The sequence below is a fragment of the Astyanax mexicanus genome, chromosome 13 (assembly GCF_023375975.1).
Source record: "Astyanax mexicanus isolate ESR-SI-001 chromosome 13, AstMex3_surface, whole genome shotgun sequence".
NCBI lineage: Eukaryota > Metazoa > Chordata > Actinopteri > Characiformes > Acestrorhamphidae > Astyanax > Astyanax mexicanus.
The window spans coordinates 16,558,967-16,577,863 of record NC_064420.1 but is presented as its reverse complement, the minus strand read 5'-3'; the positions used below and the strand labels follow the sequence as shown (position 1 = coordinate 16,577,863).

General features: G+C 36.9%; 1 protein-coding gene across 2 annotated transcripts in view; it reads left to right on the top strand.

The window, feature by feature from the left end:
- adcy6a (adenylate cyclase 6a) overlaps positions 1-18,897 on the top strand; it is a 90,039-nt gene that overhangs the window by 42,507 nt on the left and 28,635 nt on the right. For both annotated transcript variants that reach the window (XM_049486293.1, XM_049486294.1), the window contains exons 4-6: positions 14,689-14,838; positions 16,246-16,367; positions 18,177-18,288. In XM_049486293.1, coding sequence (XP_049342250.1) covers positions 14,689-14,838; positions 16,246-16,367; positions 18,177-18,288 — 384 coding nt within the window. The remainder of the gene's footprint in view (positions 1-14,688; positions 14,839-16,245; positions 16,368-18,176; positions 18,289-18,897) is intronic.

Here is an 18,897-nt window from a genome sequence, read left to right as displayed (position 1 = left end):
TCAGCTGTTTCTGTTTTTAGAAATGGAGAACATGGCAGAAATAATTGTTGACTAATCGACTAATCGAAAACAATAATCATCAGATGGTTGACTAGCAAAATAATCTTTACTTTCAGCCCTACTAGATAAGCAGTGTTGTGACTTTAGATCACACTGTTTAGTGCTGGGCGGTTTACCGGTTTATTCGGTATACCACGGGGTGAACTTGAACTGGTATGTGTTTCTCTCCTACTGCCCCACCACTAGAGGGCGCTGTGGAGCGCCGTGCGGAACAGAACCCTCAGAGAAGAGAGTCAAACGCTGGTGTAGCTCCGTCCTGGAGAGAAGTCAGAACACCTCCTGCTGCTGTTTCTACTGTATGTGTGGTTTTATCACAGTAAGATAGAGCAGTAACTATGGCCCTTTTAAATATATTAATACTGTAGCTTGAAGGATGATTTGAATGTATTTTTTGACTGGAGAAAGAAGGGAATTGTAGTTGGTTTAAATACTGTAATGCCTCTAATGGCTTCAGAAATAACATATATTACATTTATAATAAACTTGTAAGGGAGCCTTGTTAAATTTGTTAGCGTATCTATTTTTATGGTATATTGTTTACAGTCTTTAGCTATTTTTCTGATAATGAAGTCTGATTTCTTCATATATTGTGTAATTCTGTGGGACAAAGTAAACCCAATACTATTCAAAGCCTTAATTTAGGGTTTTAGTTTGTTAAATTATATGTACTTCGAGCAGTACAGTAATTCACAAACCTTTATCAAAGCCCAGTCATGCAAAAAGTAATAATGATTAAAAAAAAAGTGATATACTGTAAAACTGTCAGAATCTTAAAAAAAAATACAGTGATATGCATTTTTGGCCATACCCCCCAGCACTACAACTGTTCAGTTTTCTTTTACTGTTATAAATATTATGTGTTTTTACACTATAAGTGCTTACAGCATTGGGATATATTGTGATATATTGAATTGTAACCCCTTTATCATGATACCTATTGTATCTCCAAGTTCTTACCAATACATAGTTCTAGTACATGCAAAGCCTGAGGCATGAACCTGCTATGGATCTCCAGAGAGGTGCTGGGTGTACTTGGAGGCCTGGTGTGGAACTTGGAATATAGCTGCTAAATGAAAGCCCTGATCAGAGACTCTGACCTCCTGTCTCAGATACACTCTAAGTACAAACGATTACAGAAAATACACTGTTTAACTCGTAACAGCACTGAATACCATTTCTGAAAGGGTCTTAAAAATATGTAATTTATAATACAGTCTCCAGCAATGATCATATTTAATTAGGGGTGATTAAAATTCCTTTCAGGGGCAGGGCTAGATGCCACATTACATTTTGCCGAATATATTGTGCTATGTACCGCTTGAGCATCATTGTTACAATATATAGTGTGCCGATACACAATAATCAAATTACTGGATGTGCAATGACACATTAGGCAAATTTACCACAGTTAGTTCCAACCCTGCAGTGTGATTGGCTGAGAGGCGTTCTATGAGTGCCATTATCAGTCGGTAATTCACTGTAACTAAAGATTTCCATGTATTACTCCGCCACATACTGGTAACCTAGCAACAATGCAGCACTTACAAACCAAACAGCGCAGCTACAAACAAAGCACCAATGGAACTATTTTAACTCACAGAGTGTTTATAATCAAACAGATCATATTTTCTCATTCTATTTTTATCTCAAAATCTTTCAATTAACAGCGATAATGGAACTGTGGTATAATTGCAATAATACACTTGAGGTTTGTGCTATAACATGTAATATTGGCACAGCTGTGCTGCGGTCGTAGACACGTGGCTGCAGGCCACAGCCAGAATACAAAACTGCTTATCTGTTTGTAACTACATCCAATATTACACATTATAGCACTCCCTCTGTATTACTTCTTAATTAAATTACACATTATTCTACAACATGCTTGATATAAAAGGAAAATTCACCATATTCCTACTACGAGAGACAGATTGTATAGATATCATTAATTTTACATTGTGTTTTATGTTTACTAATATTGCAATATATTTTGCAGGACACAAAATATCATGTCTGCTTTTTCCAATATTATGCAGCCCTAATTATTATGTAGATAATACATAATTGTGAGTTTGTAGTTTACCATGCATTTATTTTCTCTCAGAATTACATTTTTTTTTTTACTTTGTGGAATCATTTGTAATAAAAACACCTGCATAATTCCGTCCAAGCTCCAGTGGAGAGAACTGTGAATTGCTGTACAGAACAAATTAGCAAAGTTTGCTAGCTCTCACTGTATTCACTGTATGGGCTGAAATATGCACTCTGTAGAGGGGAATCCAGTTAGTTTAAATTGTCTTATTTTCCTTTTTGTCCTTGAGATGCGCTGATCTTTCAAATTCTACACATATATGAATCAGACTCAGAAATGACGAGATAAAACACTTAGTGATAATTAGAAACTGCAGCCGTAATCCAACTTTGTAGTTTTATCTAGAAGTTGAAAAGGAAATGCAGCTTCTTCTGATTGAGGAGCTCCTATAAAGAGCATCACACAGAACTGCTGCTATCCTTAACATAAATATGATCCAATCGTCTCTCAGGATCAGCTAAATTAGAGAATTACTGTGCAGTCCTTATTATATCAGATATTATTAGATAGATATGAAGCTCATTAGATTATCAAACATCACATTCATGAGTAGTTATGTACAGTGGTATCAGAATCAAATCCTCATCATCTGCAGACAGTTACCTTAAAAAAAAGCTTTTATAATATATTGTTCTCCAGATCAGCAGAATATGAAGCTGATGCTTAAATTTGTACAATATATTTAGTTTACTGCTATTGAAAATATATACATATTAAATGTACATTTCTGATTCTGTGTAGATTTAAATAAATCAAGCCTGCAGGATGTTTATTTTGCACACAAGCTAAAAATGTTGGGGAGATTGACAGCTCCTTTTTCAAGGTTTCTGGAGGTTTCTAAAAGCAGGCCATATTTCCCCCTGTGGTGGCATCACAGTGGAGGCCAGAGCCAGACATAATCCTCAATGATCATAATGGCTTTATGTAATAACTGGAGCAGACACAGGTAGATAAACAGAGGCATCGCTGGGAATGCAGCCGACAGAAAAATGAACAAACTACCCAGCAGCCAATAGAAATAAAGAATCGATGCTCAGTGAAGTCAGGGTTCACCAGTGCATTATCACACATGCAGAAACGCTATGAAATATGAGGTATTCCACACAAACCTACAGCAAGGCCTGTCACGATAACTATTTTGTTTGGATGAGATATTATCCCTTAAATAATTGAGATAAACAATATTATTGCCATATATTTAAGAGCAGTGTATATTCCTGATGAAGTGATCATGCTAAAGCATAATAAAAAAACAGTAATGCTATTCTAATCATAAAGTTACCTTAGTATTGCTCTGATCAGTATTCTGATCATACATTTACTTTAAGTAATATTTTAATAATAAATTTACCTCAGTAGGTTATCTAATCATAAATTTACCTCAGTAGTGCTAATCTATTTATACATTTACCTCAGCAGTTCTATTTATAATCATAAATTTCCCTCAGTAGTACTATTCTAATCATACATTTACCTTAGTAGGTCTATTTTAATTTTACGTTTACCTCAGCAGTTCTATTCTAGACGTAAAGTTACATCAGTAGTGCTAATCTAATCATAAATTTACCTTTGTGGTGCTATTCTAATCATACATTTACCTTAGTAGTGCTATTAGAATCATAAATTTACCTTAGTGTGGCTATTTTAACTATACATTTACCTTAGTATAACTATTCTTGTCATAAATGTACCTGGGTAGTGTTATTCTTATCATAACTTTACCTCAGCTGTGGTATTCTAATCCTGAAAGTCAGACAGTCTTTTGGTAAGCAATCAAATGCTAAAGCTAACATTACTCTCTCCAAGGCCTGTACAGCTAAAAGCAGCCCATTTTATGAAGTAAACTGATACTAACTGTAAAGCTCAATAATTTATATAGTTTAATTTATGTGGATATCGAGTAAAAATGAACTTAATTCTGGCATTTGTAAGCATTCCCTGATGACTCCCTCCCTTACTCCCTGCATTGTACACAACAGTGCTTTTACACACAGTGCCGTTGGGGAGGAGGGAATGTGGGTCTGCTGCCGCTGCTGAATAAAATCCCAATGTTAGAGAATATGCTGCAATATGTTGTAAATAAAGTGTTCTGTACAAAATTATTTAATCGTTTCATTTTTTTTAGCTTAATACCAAAAGTATATATTTTGTCATTTTCAGCAGAATAATTTTGGTTCCCAAATATTCGGTGCATCTCCAGCAGTGGTGTGCAGTGAAGCCCTTCTAACCCTTCAGAGAAGGGGTGACAATAAGTGCATGTAAATAATTACATAATTTTAAATCAGGAAATATATATTATAGTTACTGTAAATGTATGGACTTATCTTATAAATTAACTAAAATAAAAAACAACAACTAATTCAAAGCATTAGTCTGTGTTTTTGATTTGCAGAAGGGGTACCCACTATATTCACTGCAGGCCACTGATCCCCAGTTGTTATTGTGTCAAACTCTTAACACGTCCTCTAAATTCCACATTGCAGATCTTGAGATACGTTTGATAGGGCTGCAATGATTCGGAAAATCTGAAAAATCATCATCAGATTAGTCGACTACCAAAATGATCATTACTTGCAGCCGTAATGTTGGATTAGTTTTCTGAGTTTCCTACTTTTACCAAAAATGAATCCTGATTGAAAGTTTGATTTAGTTCAGTCCAGAAGACTGGCGGCAGTATTTGAGATATGTGTTATGTTTTTAATGGATCCTGCTCATTACTCATTGACTTTAACAGGAAATCTGTGTCCAAGGCTGAAGTGTTCTGTAAACATTGGCTTTTAAGGAAGGAGACCTTCACTGTGTCTCTGTGTCACTCTGTGTTCACTGTGCCAAAGGACGAGAGAAAGAGAAAGAGAGAGAGCTCGTTTGATGTGTGAGTGAAAGACAAATATCAGCAAAAAGAAACAAGAGAAGGAGTGGAGTTAAGGGGAATTAGGTTAAATGAAGGCTGGGTGCTGTTGAATCCCTTCTGTTAATTTACAATAAAGTGTAGAAATGCACCAAAAATAAAATGCGAAAAAACATACAATATGTTTGGTGTTTGGCCTCGTAAGTGAAGGAAAAATAAATATTTAGTGAAACATATTGGATTTTGTTAGTATGTCTACTAGAATGTTAAAAATGTTCTGTGTTTCCTCTGTATAAAACTAATTTGGGCTGAAATCCACTGTAACAATGTGGCAACCCTGACAGAAAGCTGAGAAACTGCAAGTTTAAGTTAATTTTACCCAGTTTACCACTACTTCAAAAACTGGCAGTTTTCTGGCTGAAATATACAAGCTGTACAGAGCTAGTATAGTAAAATTAGCTGAGCTAACTTAGCATTCTGTCTTTCTAAAATTCTGTTGCCTGGACTTGGCTTTAATTTCATGTGTTACAGCCCTGTGCAGTGTTTTGTAATTGCGATTTCATGATGTTGTCCCTAAAATAATATCACAGTATTCCAGTTATACTGGAATTATTATAACAATATTCTTGGTGATATAAAAAAACGCTTTATTGTTTTTTTTGTTTGTTTGTTTTAATTTCAAGAATATACTACTGCAACAGAATAAGTGTTATATTTTTAATTAGTAATAAAGTAATATTTAATAACAAAATATTATCACCATATGGATTTATTATAATAGTTTCAGCAGCGCGATCGGGCACACCGCAAGTTGTGTGCTGCTTTCTGTTGCAGTTTTTGTTTTGTTGTAAATTCGTTTTTTAATGCATTGTGTAAACAAATATACAGTTTTTCATAAGATACTGTAAGTGTGTATAAAATGTGAGTCGTGTGCAGTTTTAGGCAGGTTCTTTCCAGAGCAAATACGTAATGCTTTGTACTAAACAAACATTGAGTATTTACTTATGGTTTGTGCTTTGGTTTTGGTTCAGAAAACACTAAAACTTCATAATGGTTCACAAGAGCTGTACAAACTCTTTGGAGTGTGATAAACAGCAGGTACTGGAGTGGTGTGTAGTCTACTGGAAAACATAGCAGTGCACAGTTCAAGGTCAAAGGCTGTGACATTCCTGTGGATTTAGCTTTAGTTTTTTCAATGGAATGCACTGCTCTGAACATGCTGGCACCATGATTTTTTTCCCTCTTCATTAAAAACATCTATTTGTAGCTGCGTTCACACAGTAAGTAAAAAATGTCTCAAATCCGAATCCAATTTGGTCTTACCAAAAAAAGGTTGTCTCATTCTGAATCTACTGGATCATGGTTTGGTTTGTTTGCAGTGAGAAAACACTTTTTGGAAATTTCAACATTTGCAACCAATTACAAGAGGTTAAGGCAGATATCATAAATCACTAAATAATAGAGGATGAAAAAGAAGCAATGTTTTTTTCTGAAATCTGCTTCCCCATGCTGTGCATTAGTGTGAAGCAGCAATATGGGTACAACCAGTTATGCTGAATACATCTGTATCTACTGTAGCTTTAGATTAATCCTTATTTATAAACAAAAATCAAAGAAACCCAAATAAGAATCTTATACACCCATTTTTCTTTGGCAAAATTTGGCACAACACCTGGAAAGGCAACCCAGTGAACTGATAACATTCTACCAACCAATCAGTGTAAAGTCTAGAGAGACTCCGCACATGTAGGTTATGATGAAAGGATGTAGTAAACTCTTTTAGTGCAATTCGTTCACTGAACTGCAGTGTGAAACCAAAAATAACCAGACTAAATGTTCAGTATACAATTTAACAAACACATCAAACTCACTTAATCATTGCATCAGGGGTGAAATATCACAGGTGTAGTGGTTATTTGAAAGTTAATGTTTATAAATCATTATACCACAATGTGATGCGACACCTGCAATGTGATTGGCTGAGAGGCGTTCTATGAGTGCCATTATCAGCCAGTAATGCACTGTAACCAAAGCTCTCCATGTAATACTCCTCCACAGGTAACCTAGCAACGACGCAGCGCTTACAGCGCAGCAACAAACAGAGCAGCAATGGAACTATTTTGGTTTTATAACCAAACAGAACATATTTTCTTGTCCTGGGTAACTCAAAATCTTTAATAAACAGCGTTAAACAGCAATAATACACGAGAGGGAGTTCTGTAATGTGTAATATTTGATATCTTTTATTGTGTAACTGTTGCTTAAATCAACATATATTCTATTTCTAATTGAAGGTTCATTCATAAGCTACTTGCTAAGCTAGTAAAAACACTACTGTAGGCATAGGGAAGTGCAGTTGATTAACCTCGGTTCGAATAAATTGTTGATTAATCACAGTTTTGTCTTAAAAACTCTGTTACATTTAATTTCCCCTGCCTGCACATACCTGTGTAAAATCAGAGTACTTTACATCAGCAGAAAATGTACATATTTAGCAGCTTCTGTAACCAAAGATACAAGATTTATTATTGAGAAGCTGTGTTTCAGTATAGTGTTTCAGTTTTTGTTATGAATGTGAGAAATGGGAGTGTGAGAAAAGTGAAATATACAAAAGCATTTTCTGCAGTTTAGTTTTGTACATGATGTTTTTACTTGCAGTTGGTTCCCAAAAAGCCTGCAGAATGGTTCTGAACGAGTGGTTTTGGGCAAATGCCTGAGCTAAACAGAGGCTTAAGAGATTTTCCATGTTTTGTTCTGTCTGATAATATCTATGATCATTTCTGGCTCACGTCAGCTTTACTGAAACTGTAGTGTGACCAAACACGCCTGCAGATCTTTCAGACTTTTCAGGCTTTTCAATAATATTTGGACTGTAGAAGGAATTTACTGTGAAAACTCCGACATCAACTCCAAATCCAACGTCAACAGTGAGGCTCCAGCAAAGATTTAATATCTAATTACCGTAGTGCCGGGCCTAATTGGAGCCATGTGATTTAAAAATGCATTTAAGGATCTCTGTCAGTGATCTCTGAGCTTAGATGTTGGTGGTCTTCGCTCTAACTGTTTAGTTTTGGTTGATAAAAGGGGTTTCACAGTAGAGTCTACTTGGACCAGAGTCTGAACCAGTGTTGATGTGTTTGTTACAATATCTCGAGAACAATCTCCTGATTGAATAAGTTGCCTTTTCAGGTGTTGTGCTCAATTCTGCCTCCCTGCCAGAATATGACTCCCTTAGACTGCAGACACGTCCAGATATGGATCAATCTACAGTTACAGTAGATAGAGAAATCACCAGCGTTACATTTTGTACCTATAATACTGCACACCAGCACACCAAGGGAAAACTGATTTCAGCACAACACTGCTTCTTTTTCTTATTTTATTTTTGATTGTGTGATGAACCTGCTTCAGCTTTCTGCTATATTGTTTCAGACCAATATTAAAAGGCTGAAAGTCCACAGAAAAAAAGGTAGATGTGAAATCACTCTAAGAAAGCTGCTGTTTTTCTTAATGTCATTACTGTAGGTGTACTGTACTGTAGCCGTTTCCCCCGAATGTAAGAGATTCTGTCTTTTTTCTTTTGTGTCTTTTCATCTACTGCCTTCAAATATAATGGGTCACAAAGCCAGTAGAGATGTCCAGTTTTCTGAGTCAGTAGTTTGGCACCGCAGCCATGCTTTGTGCAATTTGTGTATTAAAACACACCCTCAGAACTGTGAGAAGATTGCTAAATAGATACTTTATTGATTCGAGAGGGAAAAACAATGCATTCAATTGATAAAATCACGACTTGTAGTCTAATTTAATGCCATTTATAATCCTTTTTCATTATTCCACAGGCTGTCTGTCTGCATGAACATACACATAAAGTAGTTATTTCAACTCGGTATTTCAAAAAACATCAAAGAGTGTTTGCTGTAATATACTATATAATATATATAAAGAATTATTTTTTCCATGGGCCAAAAAGCACCCTCTAGTGGTCTGCAGGGCCATCTCCAGGGAGTGGCAGTAATCCCTAGTTGGTCAGTAATAGTATTTGAAGTCATTAAAGTGAGAACAACAATATTCTGTGATTAATCACGATTAATCACACCTTTTCTTCTTACGACTTTTAATTTAAATTGTGGATAAGAATTAATGTTAGATTGGCTAAATGTAAGAACACTAATAGTAGCGGTTTCAGTTACTACTTCAGTAATTGTAGTAAATTTGTAAATGGTACTTACAGTCTCGTATTTCAAAACAATGAATACTCAAGCTCACCATTTGTTGAAAGTGCTTTAATTGTGTTTTGTATGTTTGTAAATATATTTTACATTGGTATTTTATATTTTTGAATATCATGTGAATATAAATCTTTGGCTTTTGCCATGTCAGGAATTAAGCTATATTTAGCAATTGTTCAGGCCCTAAATCTTAAGTTTTCAGTGCATCACTTGAGAAATAAGACAAAAAACTACTTAAAAAGTGATGAAGAGAGCTTAAATCTGGAACCACTCCACCATGCTTGTGATTTCAGTATATGCTGGAGCAGCTACGAGCTGTTTCTCTCCATGTTTCTATGTTCAACCAGCTTAAATGTCAGATATGGTTCAGTATTTTAATTGGCTTGTTCCTCAGTCATCTGATTGCTCATCAGTTCATTGGTCAGTTTGTGAGTTAGCCAACAGATGTGATGGTTGTGGCTTTAGATTATACAGGAATACTGAATTTTATATATATTATATATATCTTTCTATCTGCTTCTGCCTGCTCGGAGATGTGGATGTTTAATCACTAATTTATATACTTTAATCACAGTATATTGGACAGGGTGCCAGGGGTTCAGCTGAGCTATTTTCCAGTAAACATTGTGGTAAATGCTATAAAGCCTCATCTATAGTTCTGTGTTGCTTGAAAAGCAGTAAATTGCTTGTATCACCAACAGGAGCTTTTATATACAGCTTTAAAAAAAAATCAGTTTGTGAATTGGTTTCTCTGATTTTGCTATTTATAGGTATATGTTTAAGTGAAATGAACATTTGTTGTTTTATTTTATAAAATACGGACAGTATTTTTCCCAAATTCCAAATAAGAATATTGTCATTTAGAGCATTTATTTGCAGAACAAGAGAAATAACAAAAAAGATGCAGAGCTTTCAGACCTCAATAATGCAAAATTCAAAACAAGTCCATATTCATAAAGTTTTAAGAGTTTTAAGATGTTATTTAACAGAAATCTATATTTGGTGGAATAACCCTGGGTTTTATTCACAGTTTTCATGCATCTTGGCATGTTCTCATCCATAAGTCTTACACACTGCTTTTGGATAGCTTTGCAGTCAACGATGGGGGGGTAGTTAATATGAAATTTGAACATGATTGGGTAATTCGCCTTCCAAATTAAGGTAAAAATACTTTATATAATAGGAAAAATAAATGCAGCCAAACCACATGCTGAAAAAACCTTTGAGAAGGTTAGGTTAATTTAGTGAACATCAACTATTTTGTCAATATCGTGCACCCATATAATTGATAGCACTGCTTAAGTAAATATATGATTAGAATAGCACTACGGAGGCAAACATTTTGTGATTTGTTGATAGGTTTGCAGATATATATATATATATATAATTTAAGCTATATTTACAATATATTTACAATATATACCTTAAACATATTTAGGATGTTAATTTATTTGGTTTCAAATTGATATCAAGACATCCACCAGTGTTATCACACATCACATTTCTTTGTCCATATTGTGCACGCCTAGCACACACACATTCAATTAGGCGTAGGTGGTCCTGTGTTAGACCCCCCACCCGTTGCTGCCCTCAGTATTAGTAATAAATCCTGTGTGTGAATGAGAACGGTGTCGTGTTGCGTAAACAGCTGTACGACTGAGTGTGTGTACAGTGTAAACCTGCTGCTGTCGCCCTCTAGGAACAGCAAGCAATTACGGCCTGTGTGTGATAGCAAAAGACACACACACACACATAATAACACACTCTCTCACACGTATTGTTTGTATTTTTGCATAAGATAGCGACACATTCACTACACAGGCTGTCATCAGCCCATACATGTGCTCACACACGCTCGCACACACACAAACACATGCACACGTACACACACATACACAAACACGTACACACACAACACACATGCATGTCGCCTGTTCTCTTTTATCTAAAAGGTGAAAACAAAATACACACACACACTCTCCTGCACACATACACACAATGCCTGCCTGCTCAGTAAACACACACACACACACACACACAGTAGCATTTGCTTTTTATTGTCTCTGTCTTGCTTGAACAGAGACTCTAATGTAAACAGAGCTCAGAGCCATCTGCTTAATGTCAGAGTGACCAGCAGGATCTACCCTACTCTACCACTGCCTCACACACACTCACATGCATGCATACAACTAGACAGATTATTCTTAACTCTGTTCAGTGTTTTATTTCATCAGCAAAATGTATCGGTCAGCACACACAAATACACACAAATACTGAGGATTCATCAAATATTTGGCAAAATATTTTTTTCAGAAAATGGCAAATAGAGAAATGACCACATAATATAAACGAAATGATTAATTTAATACAGTTTTCCTCTAATATTTTATTTTTATGCAACAGCACAAACGAACTGTACATGGCTAACAGAGTCAACTTAACCTCAGTATTTGTTTGTTTAAGAAAATACTGTCTTTACCTGTGCAGGTTTCATTCACATGTGACTTATGTAGCACTGCTAAGGTAAATCTATGATTAGCATAGCACTGTCGAGGTGCATTTATGATTAGAATAGCACTGCTGAAGTAAAATTATAATTAGAATAGCACTGCTAAGATAACTGTATGATTAGAATAGCACTGCTGATGTAAATGTATGATTAGGATAGCACTGTTGAGGTGAATTTATGATTGAAATAGCACTGCTGAGGTAAATGTATTGTGCTTCTGATTAAACATTTTCATTGTTTTATTATTTGAAATTTTGTAAAGCAAGAAAAAATATTTAGCATATTTAATTTAGTCAGTAGTGGGGGGGGGGATGTCAAAATGAATGAAAACATTTTCGGACAAATGTTTTATTTTGTTTAATTTTTCATTTCAGTACATCCTTAAAAAAATGCACACACATTACACACAAATGCACGAAATTCTGCTACAGTATAATACATTTCTGTTTCTCTCTGTTTGTAGTAACCCCACCCCCCTCCAAGTTCTGTATTTGATAAGCACTTTTATACTTAGATAACCCAAACAAGAGGAATGAGACCAGCAGGCCAGCAGAGCTGTGTCCACAGTGTTTTAGTTTTCAGACATTTATTTTCATGCCAGCACACTTGACCTTGAGCTTTGTGGATTTTTTTCTTTGTATAATTTTCTTTGTGGATTTTCTGAAACTAAGTATAAAGATGTTAAATAGAGGAATGCATTGAAAGTGGATTTTTACTGCATATTATATATATTGTTTGTTTAGGGACAGGGGTGGGGGCAGTGTACAGATATTAACCAGAGGACTGGCTGTGATGGTTGCAGGCTATGTAAGAGTTATCGGGTGATTGCTTTTCCCTAATTATCAGCTCCTAGTTTAGAGTGGCTGTGCCCTCCGGATATACTGCTAGTCCTAAAATACAGACACACAGGATTCATTGTAAATTTGACATTCACAGCAGGAGGGAATGTCAGAGCAGCTCATGTGACTGGATTATGTATTTAAAATAACAGTCAGGAATGTCCGCTATTGTGGAAAAAGACAGAAATCACAGTGCAGGTGTTTGGGGACAAATGGTCACTTAAAGTTTGTTTTCATTTTTAACAGCAGATTATTAGATTAGATGTTTTACAGATTATTGTAAGGATTACTGTTGGGTTAGTTAGAAAGCACAAACAATCTAAAAGACATTTAAAGCTACAGTCTGTAAGAATAAACTAGGGGTGGGCAAATTGGCCCTCAAATAAAATCACAATATTTCATGGTATTTTCGTGATAACGATACTCTTGGCTATATGACAAAACACTGAATAAAAAAAAAAAGAAATCAAAAATACACTACTGCAACAAAATGAAAATTAATATTATATGGCAGAGATATTACAAAAAATGCAAGAATTTTATCAGATTTGTAACAGAAGTCAATGATCCAGAACGTCATGGTACTAATAACGCACTCAAAATATCTCTGTATATGTAAGATTAAAGTAAAATAAATGATACTGGACAGATATAATCTGTCTCTAGTAGAAATATAAATGGAAATGAGAACAGCTACATTTTTTTGCTAAAAACAGCTAAAAAGTAGTACCCTTATGTGATAGTTAGGGGTGGGTAATATGTCACAATATTTCAGGGTATAATATTGTTCACAATATTAAAAAATGTTGGTGATATTATTGTGTAAGATATGATATGGCACACTACTACTGGTGAAAATCTGTAATTAAACAGGTGTGTGTTGTGGTGCGGTCAGTTTCCTTTCAGATTGGATAAATCTGATCATTGCAAGTTTTCTACTACTTTCAGCACTTAGGAGATATGTGCAATATTTCTATTCTATATCTCAGGTGACATTTATATTTCAACAAGCTGTTATACAGGTTTTATATTCTTTATTTTATATATTTTAATTTTTATATTTATTGTAGTAAACACATGTGGCTGTGAACAACCGATCAGCAATGCCAGAAACTAGGTCCTAAATATGGTGGGTACAACAAAAAACATGAGACCTGAAAATCCAGAATAGCAGCTTAGAGCACTAACATAGCTGCTAGGTCATCAGGTACACTGCTAATATATTTCTTCAGCATGTTAACATATCTTTTTCTTTTTTCTTTTTTTTTTTTAATTTAATCTGGTTTTTGCACTTCTTTTGCACAAACTGAGTCACTTTACAGACTTTCCTGAATCATTGCGTGCGCCCTGTATTGTTTCACACTGTAGTTTGCCAGACAGAAGATGAATAGCTAACTGATGCTGAGGTGTTACAGAGGCGGTGGTGGGTGCTTTAGAGGTGCGAAGACAAACATTGGAAAGAGAGGTGAGAGATAATGCATACGGCAGTACAGGGGGGAATTCGGCCTTGTTATTCAGCTGTCTAGTAAAAGATCATTTTCTTATTTTTTTTGTCACGAATATAATGATTTCTCCCCTGCTAAAATATGTTTTAAAAACCTTCAGTCATTCTAAATCCTGTTGGATGTTGCTATAATCTGCTGTGATTCATCATGTTGGAACGTCAAGTGATTTTTTTTGTGTTTTTTTTAAAGTTCATATTTAATTTCAGACACTGAATTCTGGGCTGCTGTGTTGGTTGTTCTCTCTGGTACTGTTGAGAATAACCTCAGCCTCTTCTCTCCTTAACCCTGCTCTCCTCTGCTGACCCAGAGGAAGTGACAGCGCTGGCTTTCCTTCAGGCTCCATATTTAGCCCAGCTTTGGCTCTCTGACTGTAAACTGTAGCCCATCTTTACAGGAAGTGGCCTCTGTGGGTCAAAGGTCAGCCCTTTTTCCCACGCTGCAGTGGGGTAGTCCTCGAGAGAGTTGAAAAGACAAAGTCCCAGGATGTTTCCGCAGCGTGGAGCTGGAGCCTGATCCCGGCTCAGCCGCTCGTACAGAAACTGTTTTCCGTTTAGATCTATTAACCCTGTTGATTCCCCTGACCGTCTTCTTCTCTCTCTCTTCTAGCTGAGCGCGAACGTGCTGATCTTCCTGTGCACCAACATCATCGGGATCTGCACGCACTACCCGGCAGAGGTCTCGCAGAGACAGGCCTTCCAGGAGACCCGTGGCTACATCCAAGCCCGGCTTCACCTACAGAGAGAGAACCAGCAGCAGGTTAGCTCACCTGAAGCCTACAGAGAACACAGCTTTACAGCTACACAGCAGTCTGTAGTTTTACAGCTACACCGCAGAACAGTTTGCTGACAAATCTAATTAACATCAGCCAGAGATGCTTTCAATTTCAATAACAAACTTTGGGATTATGTGTGAAAATATAAAAAAAAACACAATAAATTTAGTGTTTGCAGACCCACCTGTGTACAACCCAATTTCAGAGAAAGTCGGGAAGTTGTGTGAAATGTAAATAAAAACAGAATGCAATGATTTGCCAATATCATAGACCCATATTTTATTCACAATAGAACATTCAGCACATATCGTATGTTGAGACATTTGATCATTTCCTGAAAGAGAGAATGAGATACAGATATAGCGACAGAGAGAGTGACAGAGATAGATGGACAGAGAGAGAGAGAGAGATGTAAATGTAAGAGAGGGAGAGATACAAAGAGAAAGACAAAGTGTGAGAGTAAGAAAACAAGAGAGAAATACAAAGAAAAAGAGAGATACAGATTAAGTGAGGGAAAGATGGAAAGCATGAGAGTGCTATGGAGAGAGCAGGAGAGAGAGATAGATAGACAAAGAGAGTGAGACATGGACAGAAAGATATGAGAGATATAGGGTAAGATAGAGAGAGATAAAGTATGTGAGAGAATAAGAGAATGAGAGAGAGAGAGAGACCGAGAGAGAGAAAGAGAGATAGACAGAGTGAGGTAGTGTAAAAGAGAGAGAGATATAGAGAGACATAGAAAAAGAGAGATATGCAGAGAGAGACTGAGAGAGTAAGAGAATGAAAGGGAGACCGAGACAAAGAGAGATACTGAAAGAGACTGTGAGTAAAAGAACAAGAGAAAAAAAAAGAGATAGAGAGAGGGAGAGAGATGGAAAGCATGAGAGACAGAGAGCTAAAGAGAGAGGTAGTGACAGACATAGCGTGTCAGAGAGTGAGAGATGGACAGAGAGACAGACATAGAGTGTGAAAGTGTAAAAGAGGAAAAGATACAGAGCGAGTGTGAGAGTGTAAGATAGAGATACAGAGAGAGGGAGAGAAATGGAAAGCAGAAAAGATAGAGAGTGAGCTACAAACAGAGCAGGAGAGGCAGAGATGGACAGAGAGGGAGAGATAGACAGTGTAAGAGAGTGAGAGAGAAAGGGAAAGAGCGATAGAAAGCGCGAAAGTGGAAGAGACAGACGGATTGTTAAAGAGAGAATGTTAGAGAGAGAAAGAGATATGGACAGAAAGAAAAAGAGATGAGATGAAAGATATAGAGAGAAAGAGAGGGGGAGAGAGATTGAAAACACGAAAGACAGAGCATTGAGAGGTGTCATTTCCTTCTCTTCTCTTCTCCCTTCCCTCCACCCCTCTGTTCTCACCCCAACCCCTCAACACTCATTTTTCAGGAACGCCTGTTGCTGTCCGTGTTGCCGAGGCACGTTGCCATGGAGATGAAGGCTGACATCAACGCTAAGAAAGAAGACATGATGTTCCACAAGATCTATATCCAGAAGCACGACAACGTCAGGTTGGCCCCGCCCCTCCGTCACATGCCCACCCGGCAGAACCTGTTCAATAAAGTTCTTCCTCTTTTTATGTTAAAGCGTGTTCCTCTCACCCTCACCCCACTATAATGACCGTGCCACCCGATGCCATTTTCAGCATCAGGGCAACAAACTGAACATTAATCTGTCACAACATTTAGTCAGCCATTACACTGGAAGCAGGAAACAATATGGAGTCACGTGACCTCTTATCAGGTTAGTGAGTTCAGCAGCGTTCCAGTGTGGCTGCAGGCCATTAGCGCTGTAGCTAATGTAGCTTCCCTTTCTGCTGCCCCCCCCCCCCATCGTCCTTCTCTGTGTTTCTCCCTGCTTTTAAACGTGTCCCCTCAACCCCACTCCCGTTTCTCCTGCTCGGTGACGAGGAGCCGGGGAGACGAGCCGCCGGGGTTTTTGCTTTTTAGGCTAATTACATTTAGCGAGGGAATGGTTAATTACCAGTAGCTAGTGCTGGTGATGGGAGCTGTGAAGTGCTTCTGGTGATTGTGCTGCTCTGTGACCAGTACTTAGTGAGTGAGTAGACAGCTTCTGCTTATAAACAGTCAGGTGGTAGGCATACAGGTATACCATGCACTCATACCTACATATGTAGGGCTGCAATGATTAATTGACACAAACAACTTGACTTTTTTTGTTTTGTTTTAAATAATTGTGATCATCCTGATGAGGACTTTTAATTTGAAACAAGCACAAAGAGCAAAACAGCCAGCCTTTGCCAGACTGGAGTTTTTTGCCACGATCACACAGCAACCAGTGTTGGCTGTACTGGAGTGTTTTAGCTGCAATAATAACTGTTTTTCCAGTGTAGATTTAATGACTGACTGAAGTCTTTTGTGGCCTTTGGGAGCCTTCAGTCTGTTTTTAGCTTTTAGCATCTAACTGTGATGTTTTATGTGACATTGCTGCTCCAAAATTCAAAATATTGCAGTATGAGTCATTGTTCAATATAAATTATTTTGACTTATTTATTATTCGACCGAACACATGCAATGTATTTTTTTATTTTTTTCGTTTTATTTTTTCATTTTTGACCAAATGTTTTTAGTTGCCAAATATTTGTTGCATCCTTAATCCAAATTGGTGCAGACTTTTTCGGCAACCTTTCGGCAGCCTTTTTCGGCAGTCCTTTATTGCACTCAGTTGTGAACCAAAACAATCAAGGCATAGCAAGACCACCTCCTCTCACTGTTCTTGTTTTTCCAGCTTTATACTACACAAATATATTCGCTGGTCTTGAGCACAGAAGCCTCTTCCTGTATTTAATATTTTGCTCACACGCCAATCTGAGGAGACAACATGCTTGCATGGTTTGTTGAGGCGCATTCTGGTTTGTTCCTGTGTGAAAACAAATCAAACCGAGAGGCGAAAATGCTACAAGAAAACAAATTAATTTACTGATTCGAACCAGAGAAAGTACAGATGTGAAAACGCCCTTATTGCCTTATTTGGAATGTGTGAATGTCTCCTATATTTATAGATGAAAATCAAAATCAAACTATCAGACATCTAAACAAACATTCAGCAAAACTTAAAGTTGTGCATTGCAACAGAAACCTCACCGAAAGGAAGCAGAAAAGGGCATGAGAAAAATAATCGTTGACTAAGCAACTCATTCGAAAAATACTCAACAGATTAGTCAGTTACTAAAATAGGCAATTAGTTGAAGCCCAACATATGTGTGTTATTCAAAATGACTCTTTCTTTTTATGTTCTTATTCTTTTAAGTCCTATTTTTATTTGTTCTATCTCTCTTTATTTCTCTTTCTCTCTCCCAGTATTCTGTTTGCAGACATCGAGGGTTTCACCAGCCTGGCCTCCCAGTGCACTGCTCAGGAGCTGGTGATGACTCTGAATGAACTATTTGCCCGCTTTGACAAGTTAGCCTCGGTAAGCAGAACTGAGAATCTACTCAGACCCCATACACGGGGTGCACATATGTTTTATATACTGACATGCCAAAAGTCATGGGACAGTAGTATGCAAATTATTCACAAAGTGTTACCTCAGGGAAAGGCTTGGGACTGCCCACAACTGTATATGTTGTGAGGTGTTATCTTGTGCGTAAGGCTGTACCAGGAATACATCATAGAAGGCTTTACCTCTCACAGTGGACAGTGCAGTGGGTGGTAATGAACGTGACTAGGGCGCCTAGGTAAAATTGTCTGTGTGAATGGACAAGCTAAATAATAATATCCATATTCAAATCAGGAGATCACACATACATATCCCACAGCTCAGTGCAGTGTTCTTTAGCTTCCATAAGACATGATGTATCAGTGTTTTCGCAGAATTCGTTTATTACTTGTTGTGTGATTTGAAGCGTTTTGTAATGGGCCACTCCTTCTCACATCAGCATAAACATATTAGCCACTTTTCTGTTTGAAATGATTAGTCAGTGTCTGTGTAGACTTTAGATCTGAGCTAATTATTAGAACAGGGCCATATAGCATGTTATTACACAGTTTATGATGGTGCTCTTAATATACAGTTGTGGTC